Genomic DNA, 23,143 nt, shown 5'->3' with positions numbered 1-23,143 from the left:
TATTACCTTACTAATGCATGAGAAAATTGGTGTTAACTGTCCAACTGTTGTGCTCATACTAATTACAACAGCTGCTCTACTTAGCCTAGTTTCAATGGGCATATTCACCAGCCTATATTAAGATAAAAAAGAATTTTACCATCTGTGCTGTGTTGAAGGATGAGGGTTTTCTTGGCTAACAGTAGATATCATTCCCTCAGTGCTATTACGCTGCACCATCAGCTATTTTTGTCGTATGTATTTAGAGCTCAGTAATTGTCTGCTTGGGCTACCAGCATTCTTCCCAATGCCTTGAGTGTTTTATTCCTCACTTGTATGATATTGTCAAGGTGTAATATATTGTCTATTGATCAATTTAATTTTTTTCAGTTCACTACTATACATATAAAGAACTAGGATCAAGTTAGTTTTAAATAACATAGGAGTGAAAAAATTACGCAGACTGGCCAATTTTGCTATATGTGTAGCTAGATTACATATGATAAGCAGTCATAGTGAAATTCAATGTCAAATGTGAGAGGCAAAAAAAGAATTTAGTGAAATGAAATACGTATTTATTGGTCAGTATTGTTGTATGGATGTAAAATATGAATGATTATTAAGAGAATGGAATGGTAATTGGATGCAGCAGAAATGTGGATGTGGAGAAGAGTTTTTCCATGTCACTAACATTCTGACTGCAAGTCTATGGGCTTTCTCAGCCAGAAAAGTTCTTTGCAGACTGCAGAAGCTAAAATCAGATCCCTTTCAAATTCCACAGAAATGGAACATGTCATAGAGGACAGTGACTTGCCAAGCAAGCTTCCACAAAACAGTGCCCATTTATTTATCCACCACAAATAAATTTCTTTGAAAATCGGAGCCTTTACAAATTAGGGTAATCAACATCATCTCTTTAGCCGGTGCCTTGAACTCTGTCATTAGTTACCTTGAAAGATATAAGTTACTCTGTCATTAGTTACCTTGAATGATATAAGTTCACTGTACCTTCATCAAAATGGCTTTCTGTCATGTAGGCCTCTGCTTTGAAAAGGTTATCAAGGCAAGTTATAAAAAGTTAAAAACATTGGACATACCCAGGTCAGTGACTCCTGCATCTATGTATTCCAAGGACAATCTATGATTTTCAGTTTTTTCAAGCATTGTAGTTTAACTTACATCTTTTCAAATGCCAAACAGTATGCTACTTTTATCTCATGACTCAGTTTTACAGAAACTACAAAAGAAAGGTAACACCAGTTAGAATCATCAGGGTCTTGGTGAAATCAAGTACTATCTCCAATTCTTGTGTCGGGATTGCTTCTGATGAATCCTTCCTTTCCTTCAAGACTAGGCTACATAAAGTCAATGAGGTGCTTGTTTTATTGGCATTTGCATGCAAAAAAGATGCAGATATGGATCACGGGCACAGTTTGAATAAGACTAGGAATGTAACATACCTTCCTTTTCTATAACCATCCCCCTGTTGATTTGATGTACATTATCCATAAAATCAGAAGATTTACTGTATTCACAGTTTTAAATTTTCAGTCATTGAATGAATAAAGTTTATGATGAGTCATCTTTAATAGGGATAGTTTCTCATATAAAGGGCATTTCACCCTGTCACTGAGATGTGTGTTGTTATTGTATATCTGTAATTTTGGATGTTATGCAATATTAAGATTTGCAGCCATTTTGGCTTAGTATAATGGTTTTGCATAATTAACATATGTATATCATATACGTATTTTCTTAACATAAAATAAACCAATAATTGCATGAGAAATTAGGACTCTAAACTGTATGAAAATCAAACTGTTTTCAGTAATGATAAAACAATTACGTACTATTAATTTGGTAGTATGGCAGTAGTCATTTCTTACTTTTAATCAACTTTTTTTTGTGATTGCAGACTCGATGAGGAATTAATCCGACTTGGCCGACAGCATTATATGAATAGAAGAGATTCTACAGTTGAATCCTTGACAGGAATTAAGGGATTTAGCAGCATCCATGCTGCTAAAATGCAAACAGATCCTCAAGAAGCCTGCAGCAGTGTTATGGCTGAAGCAGAGAGAGCTAGCTGTTCAAGTGTAAATGAGTTTCTGCCAAGGCTTCCAACAGTCCAACAGAACAGCTCAGAAAGTGAAGAATGTTTACAATCTGATCATGAACCGAAAGCCGGTGAACCTAGTTACTCAGACTCAAGTATGCCAAATGGAAGAACTCAAAAGGAGCCTCCAAACATAGTGGTTAAGGAAAGTAATACTAGTGCCAAAGACGTTAAAAGCTCAAGTACAAAGTCGGTATCAAAATCAAACTGTATTAGAAGTAAAAGTGACAATGCAATGCCAAAGAAAGAAGTATGTGATAGTGTTGCAGTGCCAAAGATGAATTCCAAAGATCAACATGTAAGACATAAACGCTCTGCTTCTAGACCTTCAGTACCTTCCACTGGTGTTGTACAGAATCATATACCCCAGGTACCAGTGATTGAGCTTCAGGGCAGAACAGTTATATCCAAAACTTCTGTCAGCTGTCCAGATACACCCCGCAATAGAGCAGTGCCTGCTTCATCCCATCGTGTAGTCTCTAAAAGCAATTCTGCTGATAGCAGAAGCCACATAGGTCCAGAGGAACTGGAAGAAATGGTTGTTCGAGGCTCTAGTTGCTCACCGGGACCAAGACGTGAGTCGTGTAGAGGTTCTTCTCCTCCTCTTCTCTGTCACAATAAGATATATCCACATCAAGGAGGACCAGTATCCCCTATAAGAGATCTAAATAGACCATTAGCAAACCCAGGAGATTCTTGGAGACCTCATCAAAGGCAGCAAGAAACTGGAGTGCCAAGTGGAAAGCCAACATCACTTCATGGAATGACTGCAGAGTGTGAAGTCCATCCTTGTAATGTTGACCCACCTTCCCCCACAGAGTCTACCATGTTGTGACCCAAGCCTGGTCAAGTCTTGCCATTTCCTATTTGCCTTACTGTATTTCAAACTTTGGCATCATTTGTTACTAATCTGTCTTCGTCCATCCTTACCACTACAAGAACGCACAACAATCTGTCATTCTTTCAAACGCTTTGATTATCATTATGCATTATATGAGTTCATCATTTCATATCCGTCTTAGTCACTAACCAAGGATCTGCAAAAGGTTACCAGTACCCTTGATAGAAGATAATGTCTGTTCTACTTGCAAATCAAGTATCTTCTTGTGCTTGATTTTCAACCAAATTCCTAAGAGTATGTTTTAGTCCTATACTCTGTGGTGTTTACTAAATTTTTTCTTTCCGGATGAGCCTCAAACAAGTTTCATATTTAATATAATTTATTCTTTCATTCCAAATCACACTGATACCACAGCCGCAACTTTCTTAGACTCAATGGCTCCACCAATTCTTGATGCATATCACAGGTATTGTCACCAGGAAATAACAAAACATCCAAGCTGTTCATCATGCTGTTTATGATGAAAACTTGAGCATTGAAGAAGCATTATTCTAATAGCATTCTTTATCAACAATCAAATCACATTTGTAGTCTGTTCCAAGTAACTTCTTTGTAAAAAAAAAAAGAAAAAAATAGTAAACCATTGTCTTGTCTTTTTAAAACTGCTGATTATACACTTTAACAATCAGTATTTATTTAACATAAATTTTTCATATCAGTGAACTGTGTTGCTGAAGAATCTGAACTCCTTTAATTGAGGTCATTTTTTTACTTACCTTTTTTTCAGCTTTAGTCAGTTTATTTTCATCTGACAGTGCCTTAGAATTAGATTTTGATCATTTATATAAGGATCATTTACAGTGTCTGATTGGTGTCATATTCCTGGTGAACTCATATGATGGCTTAGAAGTCCCTTTCTCTGTTATTTTGTTTTATTTTACTCCTCAGGATATAATCTCTTAACACCATCAGGTGAAAATAAACTGACCATAGAATGACCAAGTTTTGTGGGTTATTTCACTGTGGTTCTTTTAAGATCATGTCCATGATGTGCAACAAATTTGATTTAGCTGTGAGACTTTTTGTCATTTGAGGTACAATGGCATTGTCATATAAATTGCTTTATATTTTGAAAGATAATCAGGTATCTAGAAGGAAAAATGTTCAAGTCCTTTCATAGCTTTTTATGTGAGAGAAAAATACTGTAGCAGCAGTAAATTTGAAATTTTTCCCTTTTATTATTATTATTTCTATATTTTTCAAACAGTAGATGTAAATTTTTATTTGCCTTAAGGAGTGCCTGAAGCAAATTAATTGAAACCCATGGTTTAGCTAACATTTTTGTTAGCCTGTTAAAAATTTTTGTGTACTAAGGACCTAATTAGGGGTGCAATACAAATACTTGCTTAAAAATGGAATGCTTTATTTTGCAGTAGCACAAACTTTTGGCTTTGATTCCAAACAAAATTCTTTTTTTTTATCACATTTTATCACAAATTTCTTTTTTTTATCACATTTTTGCTATTAACTGGGTAAATTCTTTAGTGCTATTCTATATACCCAGGTATGTTTGCCTGAATATAAAGGTAGGAAGTATTTTATCCAGTGTAACAAGTTTAAAAATCCCAAAGAATTTCAGTCACACAAAACAGTTCTTCGTTTGGTAAATTCATCAACTTTCGGATGCCATGTGATTGGTATCAACCTCAATCAGTGCATTGCTTAGAAGGAGCCTGGTGAAGGAATTTAGGAGAATTTTTACTTCTGGCAGGGTTCCATAAGCCTACAAATACAATTTTCAATTGAAACCTTTTAAACCTTCTACATTAGGGGCACAACACCAGTGAGAATTGAGCTGCTTATGTGGTGAATGCCAGTACATCATGGAGAGTGGCAGAATCCTATCACAAGTCTCTAAAATCACTTAAAAGGAGCCTGGTGAAGGAATTTAAGAGAATTTTTACTTCTGGCAGGGTTCCATAAGCCTACAAGTACAATTTTCAATTGAAACCTTTTAAACCTTCTACATTAGGGGCACAACACCAGTGAGAATTGAGCTGCTTATGTGCGGAATGCCTGTACATCATGGAGAGTGGCAGAATCCTATCACAAGTCTCTAAACCTCTTCATGCCTTCAAGAAAGGGAAAAATAGATGATTTTTTAACTTTGGTTTTCAGTGGAATTGTTACTACGTACTAAATTAAGTATACTACTATCAAGACATCAAGTTTTGTTTACATGCAAATCAAATCAGATAACAAAGAATAGATAATTTTATAAATTATTTTATTACAGGCAATTGATCATGAGACAAAATGAAATACAACTAGATACAGTAACAAATTGAGTGTTCTGCTGTATGTCTTTGGTATGTATGTTTAAAGTTATTTTCACACCAAAGAATTTATGCTGAATAATTTTAGACATTATATACTTATTTATATTGTATATGTAGTACTAGAGTTGTAACAGTAGTTGAAATTCATTTCATTTGAAATAACTAGCATCACATTACACTAAATTTGCATTCAAATCTAACTCTAATTACATTTTCACCTTTCATGTCATTGACATTTAGAAAGTCTGGCTTCTATCCCATAATTTAATTAAACTTAGTGTCCTCTGTGACATTGAGGTAAACATCAGCTTGTATTGCTTGATGAGCAACCTTCTTCTTCCAAGTGTTCTGTGCTTTCTTGCATACCTAGAATATTTTGATCGTCTGAAAATTATCCATGCAGTACATTTTATAAATGACAAATGGTCCTTTATCATTTTGTTTAATACTTTCAGTACACAAAGAAACTCCCAACAAGAATAGGTTTTAAAAGTTACCCACTAAAAATTTACTTCAACATGAGGTCCACGGGCCAGTTGCACTTGCAAGCATGGAGTTAAGATTATACTAAGATATATTTGTGTCAACTTTGGACTGACAATGTGATTTCATCTGGGCACCTGGATCATGGTTTTAACAGTCTTTATATTACACTCCATGTTCATTTAATAATCTGTATCCTTGCTACTCTTGAGAATTTTAAAGATTCTAATGCTATATATTATATTCCCATGTACAATGCTTAATTCCTGTTGTGAACTCATTCTTACCCCAGAGTCATGGTTTGAATACACTTGATTCTACACTGTACAAGGAAGCGTTAAGTTGAGATTTTTGTATCTAGCCCTGCAGTTTAAGAGGAGTAGATTTATACATGATCCCACCCCATTTTTATCATTTCTTATTCTCTCACCTTGGAAGGGAGTGTGCATTGAGAACAACTTTAACCCTTACCCAAGGATGCTTTGTGGAGAGTGATCCAGTGCTTTTGAAGAAATAGAAGATATAAGAGGCTTATGCCATGATACATACACAGATAGAGAGATGTAAATGGTTTATGCCATAGATACATAGTTACATATACAGACGGATGCTTAACAAACTTTGGTGATAAAAGTGAACTTGATTTTTCTGCTGGTTTTATGCGGGCTTTGAAAAGGGATTTTGACGTAGGAAAAATCTATTTCTGGGCTCGGCCGTGTTGCTCCGTGGAATAGGTTCCTTTAGCACTATTTCTTAGGTAAAATATTGTTATAATACCAGAGAACTGCTAAATTGGATATACCAGAATATTCTGGTTCGCTCACCTTTATTAAAGGTGTCGGTATGGTTCTTGGGGCGAGTGAAAATCACTACCACGGGTCCCTCTCCAATTAGCCTCTCCCACATCAAAAACCCGCGCAGAGGGATGCGGATATAGATTCTCAGAACATCCTTTTCTTGGAATCAGATAAACGAGAATCGACCCTTCGCCAATATGATTCAGCGGTTAAGAAGCTGGCTGTGTTCCTGAACGAGTCTAATGTTCGTACCATGACCACAAATCTAGCTATCACCTTTTTCAGGTATTTATTTGAACAAGGTTTGGCAGCTAGTACAATAACCACAACAAAATCAGCCTTGAAAAAGATTTTTCAGTTCGGGTTTAACATTAATTTAACAGATTCATATTTTACCTCAATCCCCAGGGCTTGCGCCAGGCTTAGGCCTGTGGAGAGGCCAATGGCAGTGTCTTGGTTCTTAAACGATGTCCTAAAGTTGGCTTCAGACCAAACTTAGGTTTGTATCATGAGAGAAGTTGAAGTTGGCATTATTATTGTCAGAGACTTATGAAATGCAATTGTCTGAGACTTATGAGATACAAGTTGTTAGGGATTTAATGGACAAAATAGGCTAAATGCTTTTACTAATGATTATGACAGTCTGCAGGACACCACTTGCTGACTTATATTTAGAAATCTTTTGGAAGTTGAAACCTTCAACGGTACAGAGACAACACATTTATGAGGATTTGGAGTTGCATCTGTTATAGTCTTTCAAATGCCATGCATATAGTTTATTATACTGACTATATAACTTATTGAAGTGAGAGTGAAAACAGTACCATTTGAACTAAATACATACTATACAGTTTTCCCCCCATATTTGCGGGGGATAGCTAGATCCCACGAATAGTTGAAACCCATATAAAAACACTTGAAACTGCCTATTTCGTTAGGTATCACTCAAGAAAAACCCACTAAAAATGTTTATACCAGGTTTTTTTTATAGTTTGATCACAAAAAGTGCATTTTATGATGAAATTGATAAAAAAATCTGGAATTTGTGGATATTTATCATAGAAAAATGCCGCAAATAGGAGAATTTTCCCAGAATAATGGGGGTACATGTTCCAGAGAGAAATCCGCAAATACGTGAATCCATGAATCCAGAGTCTGCAAATTTACTTAATTATATAAGTATGTTTACTTAATTGTACTAAATTTTTTTGACTAATTACTATGCAATGGCAAAAATGGTAAAAGATATGATGAGAAGCAGATGACAAAGATACCTAAGAAAAGCTATTTTGACTTTGCTGTTCAAGCTTTGAAGCATCATAGTTAGGAGTAACTTATCTACAGAAGTTTGTTTTTAAGTAAACCATTAAGAAATGAACAGAGCTATGGCGTGTGGGCAGAAAAGCTTGGTAAACAAATTTCCTTTTGTGACATTTCATAATTGAGTTTGGCCTCATTAAAGTTTCTGAATGTCAGAAAGTGTACTCACAGCTGCAGGTTACATCCCTGTACTATTATCACATCTTGCACATTGGCATTTCAGCATCGTCCGGATTTGATAAAACCATGAAGTACCCACTTAACTTGTGTCTTTCCTACACTTATCTGTGATTATTCAGTGTTTAAGTAAATAATAATTGAATAGAACAACATGCCCTGTTTAATGCATACTTAAGTCCTTTTCTTCCCCTGATGATATACGCTTCCATTTTATAGATACAATACTGATAGTCATTCATAGGAGAATATGTATTTTGTTAATTTTACTCTCAGATGTCTATGTATTAGGTATAAGATATGTTTTTAAAGGTTTGAATTTGAAGAGTTAATATATTGAAGTTTATTATGAACTGTTCTTTAAAATTGTGAAAGATGAGTAGTTTGTAGTGTACAATTTTGTACAATGGTTTAATTTTTACGATTTTGTAAACATGAAGATCATTACCTGTTGCAAATGAAAATTGCTATAAGTTTATAGAAAACTTACAGCACTTAACTGCTGTATGTATTATTACTACGTACCTAGAGAGCAACTGTGTTGAGAGAGTGGTACTAGTTGACGAGGTATAAAATTCTTTTGTGAAGTGGGTTCAGCTCATAGACAATGTTCTTTAGAAAAGTTAAGGAGTAGATAAGTAACAGGCTTGTATATGTTGCCAAAGTACATGTATATATTCTGCTTCTCTTGAGTTCACTTTCATTTCTCTAATGTGCTCAAATGAATAGAGCATTTTTTTCTGGGTAGCAATATTTTGCCCATCACAATGTTTATACATAGTTAATGATACTGGGTAGTGGAGAAATAAATATATGTCGATGAATAAAGATTACAAGCTGAAATGAGAGCTGTATGGGCTTACAGCATTAGGAAAACCTTTGCCCCTCTTAATTTATCGAAGGAGGCACAGTTAAAATAACTTCTGATAGTTATGAGGAAATATTTTCCCCCTTTGGTGCAGATTTATTAACTTCCTTTTGTGTATTTAGTTTACTATGTCCACTTCTTCCCTACCTTTACAGAAACCTCTAGTGTTGAAAATTCTTGGGAAATGGTTTCATTTAGCAACTGCAGGTATTCTGTAAGTGTTTCTTGCATTTCTGTTTTCATCTTTTAAGTCTTGATATATAACTGGAGCTTTGTGTATAGAAACATTCAATGGTCTGATTAAACTTATCAATAGTGATATGTAGAGAAGTATTAAGAAAGAAACTCAGCATCTTAGAGACATAACTGGAAACTTTCAAGATCATGAGTGGGAAATTTTTCCATGCACTAGGTTGAAGACATTTTTTAAGTCCTAAAGTACAACTTGTCTTTGATTATATTTGAAAGGTGTTTTGTACATGGAGTGCACAATCATACCTTTTATATTTTACATTTGATTATTTTTTTCTCTATTTCTTTTTTTTTTTGTTAAGGAATAAGATAAGACTAATAGTAATATGTGTTGTCTGACATCTAAATGGTGGTTTGAAGTTTGATTTTAATATTGAGTATCCAAGTATAAATATAGCTGGAAGCTAGTGGAATTACTCAGAGAGGGTTAAAATTTTCTTTTTACAAATGAATAGCCAACATTCTTAATGGAACAGAAAATGTGGTAATTTGTGGTATAGATCTGTACCGTACTAGCAATAAAAAAAAAAAAAACATAAAAAATCTAACATTAGAGATACATACATGTCTGTAAAAAAAAAAACTTCATATCCTTTTATTAAAAGAATAGAGCTGCTTCTTATGTACTTTACATTATTTGAATGAAAATTGGTTGTTAAGACCCTTAAGACATTCATTATTTTCTTATAGAAAACTATTTTTTCTAATCTTGCCCTGTTCATGCCTTCATGTAACCTTCCTCACTTTGGAAAATTATTTTTTCAAGTCAGTGAATAAAAATTGTTTTTAATGAAAATTTTCTTAGACCCAGTCTTTAAACTTAGTTGTCAATCAGAATATTCCCTGTCTCACTTAATTTAGAGATGCGCCTGGCACAGTAATGTAATGCCTTATAATGTGTATAAAGGCCTCTTATCAGAATCATAGTCTAAAGGATACATGATGGGAGGCATCAAGACTTTTATGTTTCATGGAAATAAGAATGGCTTCAAATATGAACACGTACCTATGGACAACCAGAAATTAGGTCTTATTACACAAGGACTCTATCTAAGCATGTTAGATAGTATTGGCAATCAAAAGTAAATATTGAACTCTGGCAATCATGAAAAATGCCAGACTAAAATTAGAATATTTATCTATTCACCATATTACATTATCTGCAGTAGGTTTCCATTTACCTCTACCCTAAAATGTAATTTCACTAATCTCTGCCATGTATCAAATGTTTTCATGTAAATGAAACAAAAAGTCGGAAATTCAGTAGCACCTTCCAGGTGATATTTAGAGTACAGCAAGAAATGTGTTCTAAAACATCTTGAGAAGTTGATACATAGGGTTACCCAAAATTAATTATAAATACAGTACCATAGCTAGTCTAAAAATTATTAATATTTTTGCTGACGACTTTTCTAAAGCAAGAAAGCTTTTTAAAGAAGTTAGTGTACCTGCTGCTTTTAATGACACTGGAAACCTTACGTCTCAAAAGGATCATTGCAAAGGATGAAAATGCGTAAATGCATAAAGTAAGATATAAATGTTAGAGACAACATATGATCATTCTAACATGAAAATGCAAATGTGATTATGTACCAGTAGTACTCCACATAAGACTTGGAGAGCTGGAAAAAATTCTTTGTATGCATCCCAAAATCTTTCATTACAGTAAACCATCACATAGTCCACTTAATCATTAGTTCTGCTTGCCAGTCATTGGAACCAAATCGCTTTGATTCAGGGAACCTTAACTGATTTGGTTTAGTCCTTAAATCTGCTTCTTTATGAATGGAACTAAAATTCTGTACGTAATACAAAGCACCTTTTTATGAAGTACAGTAGATGAAAGCTGGATCAAGAGCACTGATTACATATATAGAAATGGGAAATTTTTTTGTGCTCCATTGAATGTAGGTTACATTGAGATTATTCCAGTAGAAGTAGCATTTTCATTACCGTAAGTTCAAATAGTAATTGCTGTCTCAAAGTCATATCCTAATGTAGCACAAGTGGAATGGTTATCTATTAAAAAATGCCACTGAAAAGTAGTACTGCAGTAGTGTTTTTGCTTATTGTCATGCAGCCTCCTATGGGTAAAGCATTCTGATCCAGATATCACATCTAAAGACTAATTTCTACAAATAATAAATTTGATAAAAAAATAACTAGAACTGATTGCCAGGAATTTCACCAGAAAACTTGCCAGGATACCGGAAAAAGGAATACCATCCACTAGATGAAATGTAGCACCATTGTGAACTAATCACTTAAACTACATTCTGTGTAAACATTTGTTAGAAATATAGCTAAGTTGCTTTCCTTTCTACACTTGCTTTCTCTAATTATCTCACCATTTTTATGAGTAATTGTGGTTTTATTTTTCATGGCTTCCTTAACAATCAATTTAATTTTCCTTGTTTCATCTGAGATACCTCAGATGGTTGCTGAGACACAAGTCAAATCCTATTCCATGTGGCTCATGGTAATTCACTTGCATGATATGAGTATATCCTTAAGTCTTTATGGACCTTCGTTACCACCTCCTCCTGCCCCTCCTGAATTGATTGCATTGGGGAAGAGGGAGTTATACTAAAAACAACTATATTGTGTTTATTTTATTTTAGCCATTGAGTTTGTTTTATGTTAGAAGTTTATTCATGTCCTTGATGCCAAGTGAAAGGAAACCAGTTACTGCATCTGTTCAGAATGATACCAGATCATAAGCCCTGGTACCAGTTAATTAGCTAGGCTCTCTTTAACTGTCTTGTGTATCAGGTTCTCTCTTTAGCGATAAGACAGTAAAAACTTTCAGGGCTTCCTTTTGGAGCAGTAATTATCAATAATTAGTAGTTTTGGAATCCTGTAAAATAACTGCAACGTTTTGTGTGTTATGCTGTAAGTTATAAATGTGTTCTGAATTAGAAAAGTGGATCCATTCTCAAAACCTGTAACAAGGCCAAAAGGGTAAGGGTAATGGCAAGGGCCAGGATGCTTATGCAAATGATATTTCCAGATTTAATAGACAAAAATTTTAGTAATTTCCAACAGTTTCAACACTGAACAGTGACTTACCACAGGGAAAAGGGCTTATCAGGTTTTGGTATGTACAGCAATACAGTATCTGTCCTAAGTTCACAGGCAACCCACCCTTGATGGCTGTACATCAGTGGTAATCACAGCTACACCCAGAGCCTGCACAATATGTAGTTATTGAAATTTCTTGCTGCAGAGTGTACCAGTCTGAGGAAAGATTCCAATGGTAAAAATAACATCTCACTTATGAGTTTTAACCAGTCTATTTCTTGATTCTGACTTAATATAATGGTCATCCATTATATGCTTCATGTCCTCCTCAAGTTTGTTGGGTTTGTATTTCAGAAGGCTTCCTGGTGTGTCTCAGCAGCTCAGTTCTTCAGAAATAATTGGGATACATAGGTTTTATGCTAGGGACATTATAGAGCTATGCTCAGGATCCTTCCTTTCCAGCTCTACATAGCACTGGCCACCAGCACATCACTCTTGAAGGCAGTCACAATAGAGTTCAGGTTTGATAGCTGGACATAGAGGTGCACTTGATTAATGACTAGTTTTAAGCATTCAGTGAGTTAAGCTTTTATGAGATCAGTATCTGTAGTGAGTGAAGTCAGGACAAATACCCACTCACAGGTTTCACCATGGTTAGATACTATACATTTAAAAGGCATTCCCATGTAAGAAATAAAGTTTGATGGGGAAATTTTAGTCTTAACATAAATCCACCTTAATAGTAAAGCAGTAAGAGCTATGTGGCTAATTTCCTTTTATCACTACCACAGACTGGAAAGCCATGTCATTCTCCTTTGGAAAACAAAGATGATGGTAGTACTTTTAAGTTGAGTGTTATAGGATCCTCCAATAAAATCAGTCTTGTAAAGCACTACCCCTTCCAATGTCCTTGCGTATCTTAATAGAAATGTCCATTTTGAGATAGGATTCCCATGGTCTTGAGCTGAAGAGGGTAAGTGAAGTGATCTGCAGCCCTTCTAAAGTGCCACAGTTTCCCTGGATCTGATTTGTCAGATCCCATGGGAACTTTTGTCAGGTGAACAGTGTTGAATGAATTATCACTTATGAGAAGTCAGTTGTTAAACAATTTTTAATGATTCATTAGATCAAATAGTACTTGTACTATGACTGAGTCACTGGATCTTTTGTAGATGCACACCTTACTACAAGAAGACTTTGACTAAAGAGATCACCTCCAGAGAGATTTGCTTCACAGGCTCCATGTCCAAAACAGGTAGGATCACTTAGTTTTAAACAAGCTAAGAATGACCCTTTCTTGCTATATGTAAGATTTGTTTTTTTAATCTCATATCCAAAGTTCCTTGTCGAGGAAGATCTTGAGGCACCAGTGCAACTAAATTATTAGTGAAACTGCTACGGACCTTTTCTAAATTTCTCCCCTTTCTAAATTTCTCCCCAGTGGGAGGCTATGGAAGTAACTGCCATAAAGATTTTCCCTGTCATTTCCTTTATAAGCTATTCTTTCTTGGGCTACAAAGGTTCTTTGTACTGCTTGTAGACCCCATGCGTGTGCGTACTGACATTTCATACAATTGTTTTCTCTGGTTGCTAAAGATGATTGTTTCCATTATAAGTAAGTACATATACAGTATTATGTTGATTAACTTTAGCCTTCTTTTGATAGTAAGTTGCTTTTCTAAAGAAGGCTGATTGAATCTATTCATAAACAGTTTTTATAAACATCCAGACCCATACCTATTTACATTGTTTGTATGTAGACATAAAAGATTGTTGACTGGTACCTCTCTAAGGGTCATGTAAGATGTCCTGGTGGGGTAATTTTTATTTTTTTATTTTTTAGTCTGACCACTATTTAGATATCTGACCTTTTACAAAGTTATGTTGATATGAAGATGACAGGCTGTCAGTCCACTTTTGATTAATTAATAAAACCAAAATTATTAATGGAATATTATGCTTTGGTGTGTTTCTTTTAGTTCATACCTGTACTTTTAGGGCATGCAATAGTTGTACTGTATAATCATCTGTTCTGTAATTGACAGGAAATGGGGAAAGCACATGCTGAAAATCAAAGTTGCCGGTAGGACTGAAATTCTTCAGAGTTAGAGGATCTCCTTCTCTCCAAAAGAAAAATATTATATATTAGTCCTTTGATAGGATATTTAGCTATATGAGTGACAGGTGTATTTTTTCATTGGTAATAGTTTAATTTTGTTTTCAGTGGACATTTCTTTTTCAAATGGAATATAATTTCAAAGCAAAAATCCATCACTGATGAAATGATAGATGTAAGGATTTTATAAGTTACATGGAGACTGATAATTCATTAGATTATGTAAATCATCAAAATTATTAAGAGTTGCTTCAGTTCTTTTCTTCATTTCAAAGTCAAAATAACGCATTCATAAACTATGTTTGAAATATGTATTTGTAAATATACTGCTGTAGTTACAAGCTTTGGCATTTTCATGCTATCATCTCCCCACAAAGGCAATAAGATTATGAACTGATCTCTCAATTTATATGTAATTTTGGGACTCATATTACAGGTCATTACTTTCAGACTTTAATTTTACTTAGATACCATCATTCTATGATAAACGTACTTGAACCCTCGATGTGAAAACTTTTGGCACAATTAAAGTAGATCCAATAAGGATTACAATTACAATATGTATTACTTTGAAATTGTGGGATCAAAATGAATCATATAGAGGTAAATCGTATTAACATGTTGCCGTTTGACCTGCTATGCTATGTGGTACGTATTTCCAGTGTGATGGAACAATTGTGTCTATAAAAATAATTGATTCACTTTAGGGTTCTTTATTAATCCTTTATGAAGTTAACGTTTACAGGGCTTTGACAATCATCAAAGAATATTAAGAAGGTGTCTAAGTAAAATCAGATTCTTTCCTGTTACATGCTTCCATAATTAAGTACCATTAAATTGTACTGGGCAGTTTTGTCAGTTTGGAAAAGTGCTTGTAAACATTTATGTGTTATTTGCATAAAACATAATCATTGTATTGTATTTCTTGACTTTAGTTACCTAAAACCATATTGTAGTAGTAGCATTTGGTACTTATTTTGTTTCAGAGCACATGGTCATTTTTATCATTAAAAATTTGCTATGTACAGTAATTGGTAAATATCTTTGTAGCAAAACAAGAATGATTATGATGCCCTTCAGGATATTATGGTAAGCATTCATAGTTGCAAAGTTATGAAAGAATGTGCAACATTGGCACTACTACTCATTCAGTAGGAATGCTAGAATAATTTTTTTTAATGTTCCTGTGTTTGTAAAGATTTTTCCATTGAAGAGCCAAATGTTTTGAGATTTTTTATAAGGAAAATCTTTCCATTATGTTATGTAAACTCTGGTTTATTGTATCTTTTGTTAGAAGTTGTAATCTGTAAGGATGCAGGAGGTTAGGTATAAAGGAGCAGGTGCAAGAGATTTGGTAGTGACAGAAAAATTAGCATCCTTATGGGGTGGAGGTAAAACAAGACTAATTGGAGGTAGCAAACTGATGCAAAATTAAATGATGTGATAGAAGTTGGACAAGTAAATCAAAATATAATCTTTATGAAAATGTTCCTTGGAAATATGTGATGCATGTTTTCCCGCACAATACATGCAGTACAGAGAGGGAGACAGGAAGAATGAACACAAGAAATATGGAAAGTTTATCAGGTACAATGGCAGAAATATACCACAATAAGAGGGTTTATTAGTAGAGGGATATTTAAAATGACACAGTTTTGAGGATTAAATGGTAGGATATGGCTTTGAAAAGAGAAGTCTGAAGAGGTTAAGAGAGCCCTTCCAAAAAAGAAAAATTATTTAAAGCCCCAGGACCAGATATTGATCATGGGAAGAGTAAGAAAATATTTTCAAGGTAGTAAGATATAGAGAAACAGCGGATTCACTGCAATGTGGAAAATATTGTTAGTCCAAATTGCTGGAGCTTACTATGAATATATAGAAGATGTTGCTGGTTCAACAGTTAAAAACATTGTTAGAATTTCATTTCTGATATTCTCATTATTTCTGTTTCAAGATGTCACTCCCTGTGTCGTATGCATTCCTTTTTAATTTTGGAGATGATACTGACATTTAACCATTTTCCCAAAAACATAGGTGTGATTATTCTTCTGAGACAGTGTATATATTTCTCTGGTATTAGAATGGTCTTTCTAATGTTATAAATGCTTACTGTTAGTTCTTCCAGTCGCCAAAATTCTTACATGATTCACCAGTAAGATTTCAAGTATATTCTTACTTTATTTGTATGTATTGGGAAAAGGCTTAATTGGCAGGAATTTATTTGATATTTAGATAGTCTGTAATAGAATATCTTTGTCAATATTTTTTAATATTTGGGGCAACATATTATGAAATTTTATATAATTTTCATTCTATTTCAAGTTGATATTTGATGTTCTGCCACCTGTAGTGAAAATTCATCAGGTGACAGCTCTTCTCCAGTTTCATACATTTTCTCCCAACAGATGTATATAGAAGTTGAATTTCCATATCAAAGCTGCTGCTGTAAATAAAGAAAAGCATTTAAATATATGTTGTGAATGACAAATTTTTAGAAACACATGTCTAGAACTTAGGCAGGAATTCACTGGAATATACTGATATTAAATTTTATTTTAGTTTCAGATAATATCCTTTATTGAATTTTGCCTGTGTGCCAAAAAGTATGTTTTGTGAGCGCATGCTTGATTTTTTCTTGTCTTTGTTTCTCTTTAGCTTTTACATCTTTTTCCATTCACATATACTTATTGCATTTTATTGCCAGACTTCCTGGCTTGGCTAGTGATCATTAAATCTTTATGAATTACTGTATTTGATTTTTCATATTCATTTTCCATTTGTGACATTCTTAGCATGAGTGATCCATTGCATTTCAAGCATTGCTTATGTGGTATACATAATCTGTTTGTTCATGCTTAAATACAAGCCATCTTTTATTCTTTAATCTGCTGGTAAGGTGAGAACAAAATGTTCAGTATAGTTGCACTCTTATAGAGACATTGCTGTAACTCAAACAATGTTAACTGGGACAGTGAATGTTTGATTAATAATAACATGGATACAAATAACATAGTGAAGATGATAATTATAACTACGCTTGAAAGCAAGTTCATATGAATATGTAGAACTGGAATCAAAAGTCAGTTTATTTACTATTCCCTCATATTTATTCATTCATCACCTTTTCCTATAACCTGTCTCGCTATACGCACAGACTAATTTCCCTTTGGAGCCCTTTTGGGTTCGATTGTTGACTCTCTCCATGAGTTATCACTTATAGATTTATAGAAGAAAAAAGGAAAAAAAACCCCATCTTACAGACACCATACCATCAGGACACCACCTCAGACCATATTGATGCCCAGCCTCCAGATATATAATAAGCACCAGACAGAAATGACATTACCAAATTTTTATTTCCGGCTATTAACAACAAATGCATGTTTCTGAACTAACTGCATAAGACATATAAGGGACATTAAAAGGCTCTAGAGGTTGACTTGGTGACATAAGTATACATAGTCATGTTGGTACCAAGACCACATGACTGAAGAGTCAATCTGTGGGTGTTATTCTTTGGAATTTCCATTGAAGTTGAAATTGGTTTTGATGTTTCTGACACTCTTCTATACCACAGTGGATGCAAGTGACAAGCACAATCACCTATAAATGTACCTTCTTTCTTCCCAGCTCTTGGTGTAGGAGAAAGATTCTGTTAAGGTGAAATGGAATAAATTAAAAATAGAATAATGTGCATTCACATAACACTTCAAACAATAAGACCAGTTTATGATAATATTTGACAAGTGTTAGATTCATGAGATGATGTTGACTTTCTTGTGACTTTATAGTGTGCTCTTGATTGCCCAAAAGTCTACAGAAGAACTAGTGTTCTTTACCCAAGAAGGGTTGTAATTTGAGAAGATCTTGACAAGATTATGGTAACTTCCCAGAGAACTTAATATGCTACAGATTTTAGCTACCAACACCTGCTAGTTATCCTAAAAAAAATTCTGTCTTGTGGACTCCCCATTGCCCAGTAAGCCAAGCTCCTAAGTTGAGATTAAATTAAACAGCTTAAACCTTCTAGCAAATATTTCCTTGGCATCATCACTCCCATCAAATTGCAAATGATGTACTGCTTTTCCATCAATTTTTGTGCACTTTGTACAAAATGTTTTTATCATTTCCCCTCATTCCAGCCCAGCATATTGGATGATGCATGCATATGAAAATTAATTTAATAACAGCAGTATATATACATGTTATACCTTCACACCAATTCAGTAATTTTCTATGGTTTTACAGCTTACCAGCAGATTAAGGGATATGTCAGGATTTAATTTATCAATTTGCTTGCATATGTCCCATTTTAGTGCACACAAGATTTAAATTAATACCCTGCATAAACTCCTCTTAATTTTGCTAAAATTTTTATACTGTTTATGATATGCATCTTGTCTGAAGTAGTATGTAGTGAAAAGCATAAAAAAAATTATGTCCAGCTAATTGTTACATAGTATTTTTAATTGTTGTGTAGACATAATCAAAATGTGAAATAGGCAAATTAACAATAATGTGATTAATAGTACTTATAGTTCTTTATACACAGCTTTCAGTATGCTCTTACATTTCTTCAAGTTTGTCATAACATGGCAAGAGTTTTTCTTATTCTTACTGAACATTTTACACATGGACAATATTCATTGCAAAGCTCTCTCTCTGTTCCTTCATGAAATGGGTACTTTGAAATTGTCTTCATGTAGGGAACTCTTGTAGACATAGTTAGATATTTTTGCTACTGTATATACTGTCATTTGGGAAGAGTAAAGTGTACCTGTTTTCAAAGATGATAATTTTTTACTGTTAAGTAAAACATCAATTTGTAATTATTTTCAGGTTCATTTTTATATACTTTCTTGTAATCTGACTGAGCAACTGTAGCATTTAATGCTGCTCAATTGCAATTGCTCTTTTTGTCTTTTTGTTATATGATTTTATGACTAAAACATGGTAATGATATGATCTGTTTTATTAGTACTGACAGTAAATATTCACAGTTGACATCATCGTAACCAATGGTGAATGCCCAGCAATATAAGCAGCCAATCACGATTAGCTTCAGTGATATCTTCAGCAGATATTTCCTGTCAGCTCAAAAAAGAAAAAAAAACTAACCATGTATGTACGTTAATTTCCATTATTATCTGAGGTATTTTCTGCATACACTGTTTATTGTAATGGATTATGTGGGTCTGTGGTGATTATTACTGTAATATACTTGGGTGTTTCTCTTGAACTGTATGTATGTGTCCGTATGGCTACATTTTTATGAGGCATTACTGCTAGGTATATGTTTAATAGGCCAGATTTGGGGGTTAAAAAATAATAATGTGTATTGTTAACATTAAATTTTCTTGAGTTTATTAGAAACTGGAAGACTGAAGAGTCATAAAATATGAATCAAAGGTTATATGTGACCTAGTGTGAAGACTCAGCTATCCATAAATTAAGACATCTCATAAATTTAAGGTAATGAAGTGGTGTACTTGACATTGTAAGCATTATTAGATTTTTAATCATGTTCTTCAGAATTCACTAAAGCACTTCAAAATATGTAGGCCTAATGAATATGTAACTGAATGTCCTCTTTGTGTCACTGGGAGACTGTATTTATTCTTTTGTTTAAGTTTTATATATCGCTTACATCATTAAATTGCAGCTTCTTTAGGAAATGTTAGGCATACTGTAGTGGAATTGTTTACTCTTCACTAGAGGGAACACAGAGGAAAATGTAATTACTTGAAATCGGTATTAAAAGTTATTCAGTATCACTCAGAGTATGTATCACTCAGAGTATGCATAATGTTCTTCTATTTCAGTTTACTTTTATTTTTTATTTTTTTTTAATTGTAGGTGAATATCCACATTCGATTTCACAGAAGTTAATTGTATCTGAGTGACAGAAGCTCATGCTTAGCACTCATTACTAGTGAAATGTGATATTGGTTGTAGATATTAATCATCAGCTTGCCAAAGACTATAATTGTCCATTACTATTAAGATCAAGGTAGTATCCACCACAGCTTTGGCTTTCAGGTGACAACCTAATTACTTGTGAATTACTAATCCTTATATAAATTTGTACAATAGATCCTAACTGTTTTGAGAAAACTGTGAACTTAACGTGTAATTTGCTAAACTTGTTATAGAAGCCATATCTTTTTATAATAAATTTTGAGGATTTGTCAGGAAAGTGTGTTTGATGGTTTCGTAATTTTGTTTCTGCATTGTATGTTACAGTTTGCTTTGCTGTACTATTGCTGACTGCAATACAGCACAATGCAGTCGCAATACAGCAAAGAAAATCCAATTTCATTGCAGAAAGAAAATTAAGAAACCATCAAATCCTCAAAATTCATTAGCAAAAGATAGGGCAAATTAAACTAGTTATATGTTAAGTTAAACTGTTATCTCAAAACAGTTACGATCTGTTGTACAATTTATGTTAGGATTAATTCACAGGCAATTGTGATGTTGTCTTCGTCCACTTCATTTGGAAGTCAAAAGGCTGTGATGGATATGCTACTTTATGGGACAAATAGAGTTTGGTGCAAGGTGAAGGTTAATGTCCAGAACCAATGTCATGTTTCACCAGTATAATATTAAAGTGCTAAGCATGAACTTCTGCCACTCCATTAGTACTACAATTAACTAAAGTGAAATTGAATTTGGATATTTAAATTTAATTCTGTAAAAAGACTATAAATTAACAGAAATTTTGGAACTTTATGCATATCCTGAGTGATTCTGAATGACTATTGACTATTAATACCTGGCTCATGCTAAGAAAATATATTAATCTCAAATAACTATATTTTCCACTGTCAGAGTAAACAATTCCACCACAGTTTGCTGTAAATGCACCTATCATCAACTATCGCCAAAGAAAATCTAAGAAACAGCTTTTGTTCAAAATCCAGAGTAAAGTAATCTTATCAAGGCAAAGTTTCATTATTTAATTAAGATAACCTAAGATATAAATTCACTGCAGTGTTCAACAAAAAGTTTTAATAATCAAAACGGGGCTGCGAGTATACTACATACAGCATTAGTACAAGCAGGGATTGTAAGTTATCACATTTATGGATTTCTCAGGACCAGTTGGACAAAACACCACTTACTACATATTCAGAAAATATATCATTATATATCCAGAACTCCGTGAATTTAAATACCATACATTTTTAAGTGGTTTGCAGTGTGACATCAGTAGTTGAATAGTACGTAAAAAAGTATAACTAATTTTCGTGAAAAACAAAGAAATTAATTTCTAAATTGGTCTGTATAATAAAAAAGCAACAACTTACAGGCTAAATATAAACCTTTAAGCTAAAAGTTTAGTTAAACCAGGATTTTCACAACACTGCATAGGTTTCACCGCAGAAGTAGACATACTCTTGGTTAAGAGGGCATTGTGGCTATTACAGTTATATTTATGAATACTATGTTTATACTAATCGGTATCAAAATATCGATCATTTTCAGTGGTCTTCCTCTCATATTTTCTTACCATTTTTATCATTACTCTTTAAAGCTGTTTTGCAGGATCCAGCAAAATTGTGTTAAGGGGATTAACTTATAGAATAAAATTTTATCATCATCCTTATGAAAAGTAGTATCAGTTTATGTTGAACTCTAGTCGCCCAGAAAGTGGCACACAAGAGGATGGGTCAGTAGCAAGGATGTCGACATGAAAAAGAAAACGTAGGTCCTTCTTGGAAATCAGGATGAATGTCATTTTGCTAGAGAGAGGATGAAGAACACCTTTCAGACAACATTTACTGGGAATTTTGGTACTTTTAGGTCGATTCTGAAATGTCCAGCATTTGGTGATTTCATTTTCTTTTGTTTCAAAATGGAAAGCTTTGTTGGTTCCTTACTTGCAATAAGATTGTAAGCACCTTTTTGCGTGATGAGGAAAATTTACCTCTGTTGGAATCAATGATCCAAGTTTCATGTATTATTCTGTAATCAATCATCCCATCTATTATATAAATCTCTCTCTCTCTCTCTCTCTCTCTCTCTCTCTCTCTCTCTCTCTCTCTCTCTCTCTCTCTCTCTCTCTCTCTCATCATGACAGGAAATCTGTTTCCAGTGCTATCTTTCTTGTTGCCATCCGGCACACAGTCTCCCATGTTATAACAAAGTCTGTGATCAAAAACAATAATATTTTCTTAAGAACTAACATTATGTAAAAAGAAAATTGTGTATTAATAAATGAGAGATGTATAGGTAATGTGGTTTTCATTTCCCAGTGCTAAGTTTCTAAGATCTATAATAATTCACTTCTCTGTCTTCTTAACAGGTTCTATCGAATGCTTGGTGCGGAGTGACTTAAAAAGCAGATGGTGGCAACCTTTTTCTTTTTAAGCATTAAATCTCTCCACCATTTTCTTTGCCAGAAGACGATAGTACATCTCGTGCAGTACACCTAAAAGACAGTCCCTGGAAAGTATTTACATATCGCGGTAGGCCTACAGCTATGCTGTGGCTAGAGTGGTAATGCACTGCTCATACAAAGTGACCTGCCTTGCCGTTTTGCCAGAATGATACAACAGGGGTCTCAGATTTTTTTTCTTTCTATTCTACACAAATTCAGAGCTTTGTTTTGGACATTACATTTGGAAATGTCTTAAAAAGTGGTATGATGGACACCTTCCCAATTGTAAACCATTTTCAGAATCTGTTTTTGAGTACTGCTTATTGGAATTTATCGTTTACCACCGTATTGGTTTTTCATATTAATGCTTTCAAATGAGTAAATACCATTACTATTTTTTAAAAGAAAAATATGGTTGTCTTCGTTTGTTTAAATCTACACTTATAGTCTA

General features: G+C 33.9%; 1 protein-coding gene across 2 annotated transcripts in view; it reads left to right on the top strand.

The window, feature by feature from the left end:
* LOC135225163 (uncharacterized) overlaps window positions 1-22,382 on the top strand; it is a 248,667-nt gene extending 226,285 nt beyond the window's left edge. For both annotated transcript variants that reach the window (XM_064264399.1, XM_064264398.1), the window contains exon 20: window positions 1,895-22,382. In XM_064264399.1, coding sequence (XP_064120469.1) covers window positions 1,895-2,930 — 1,036 coding nt within the window. In that variant the 3' untranslated portion in view covers window positions 2,931-22,382. The remainder of the gene's footprint in view (window positions 1-1,894) is intronic.
* The last annotated feature ends 761 nt before the right edge of the window (window positions 22,383-23,143 follow it).

Source organism: Macrobrachium nipponense, chromosome 13 (genome assembly GCF_015104395.2).
Source record: "Macrobrachium nipponense isolate FS-2020 chromosome 13, ASM1510439v2, whole genome shotgun sequence".
NCBI classification, from domain to species: domain Eukaryota; kingdom Metazoa; phylum Arthropoda; class Malacostraca; order Decapoda; family Palaemonidae; genus Macrobrachium; species Macrobrachium nipponense.
The sequence above is the reverse complement of the archived record's forward strand: the minus strand, read 5'-3'. Positions and strand labels throughout refer to the sequence as shown.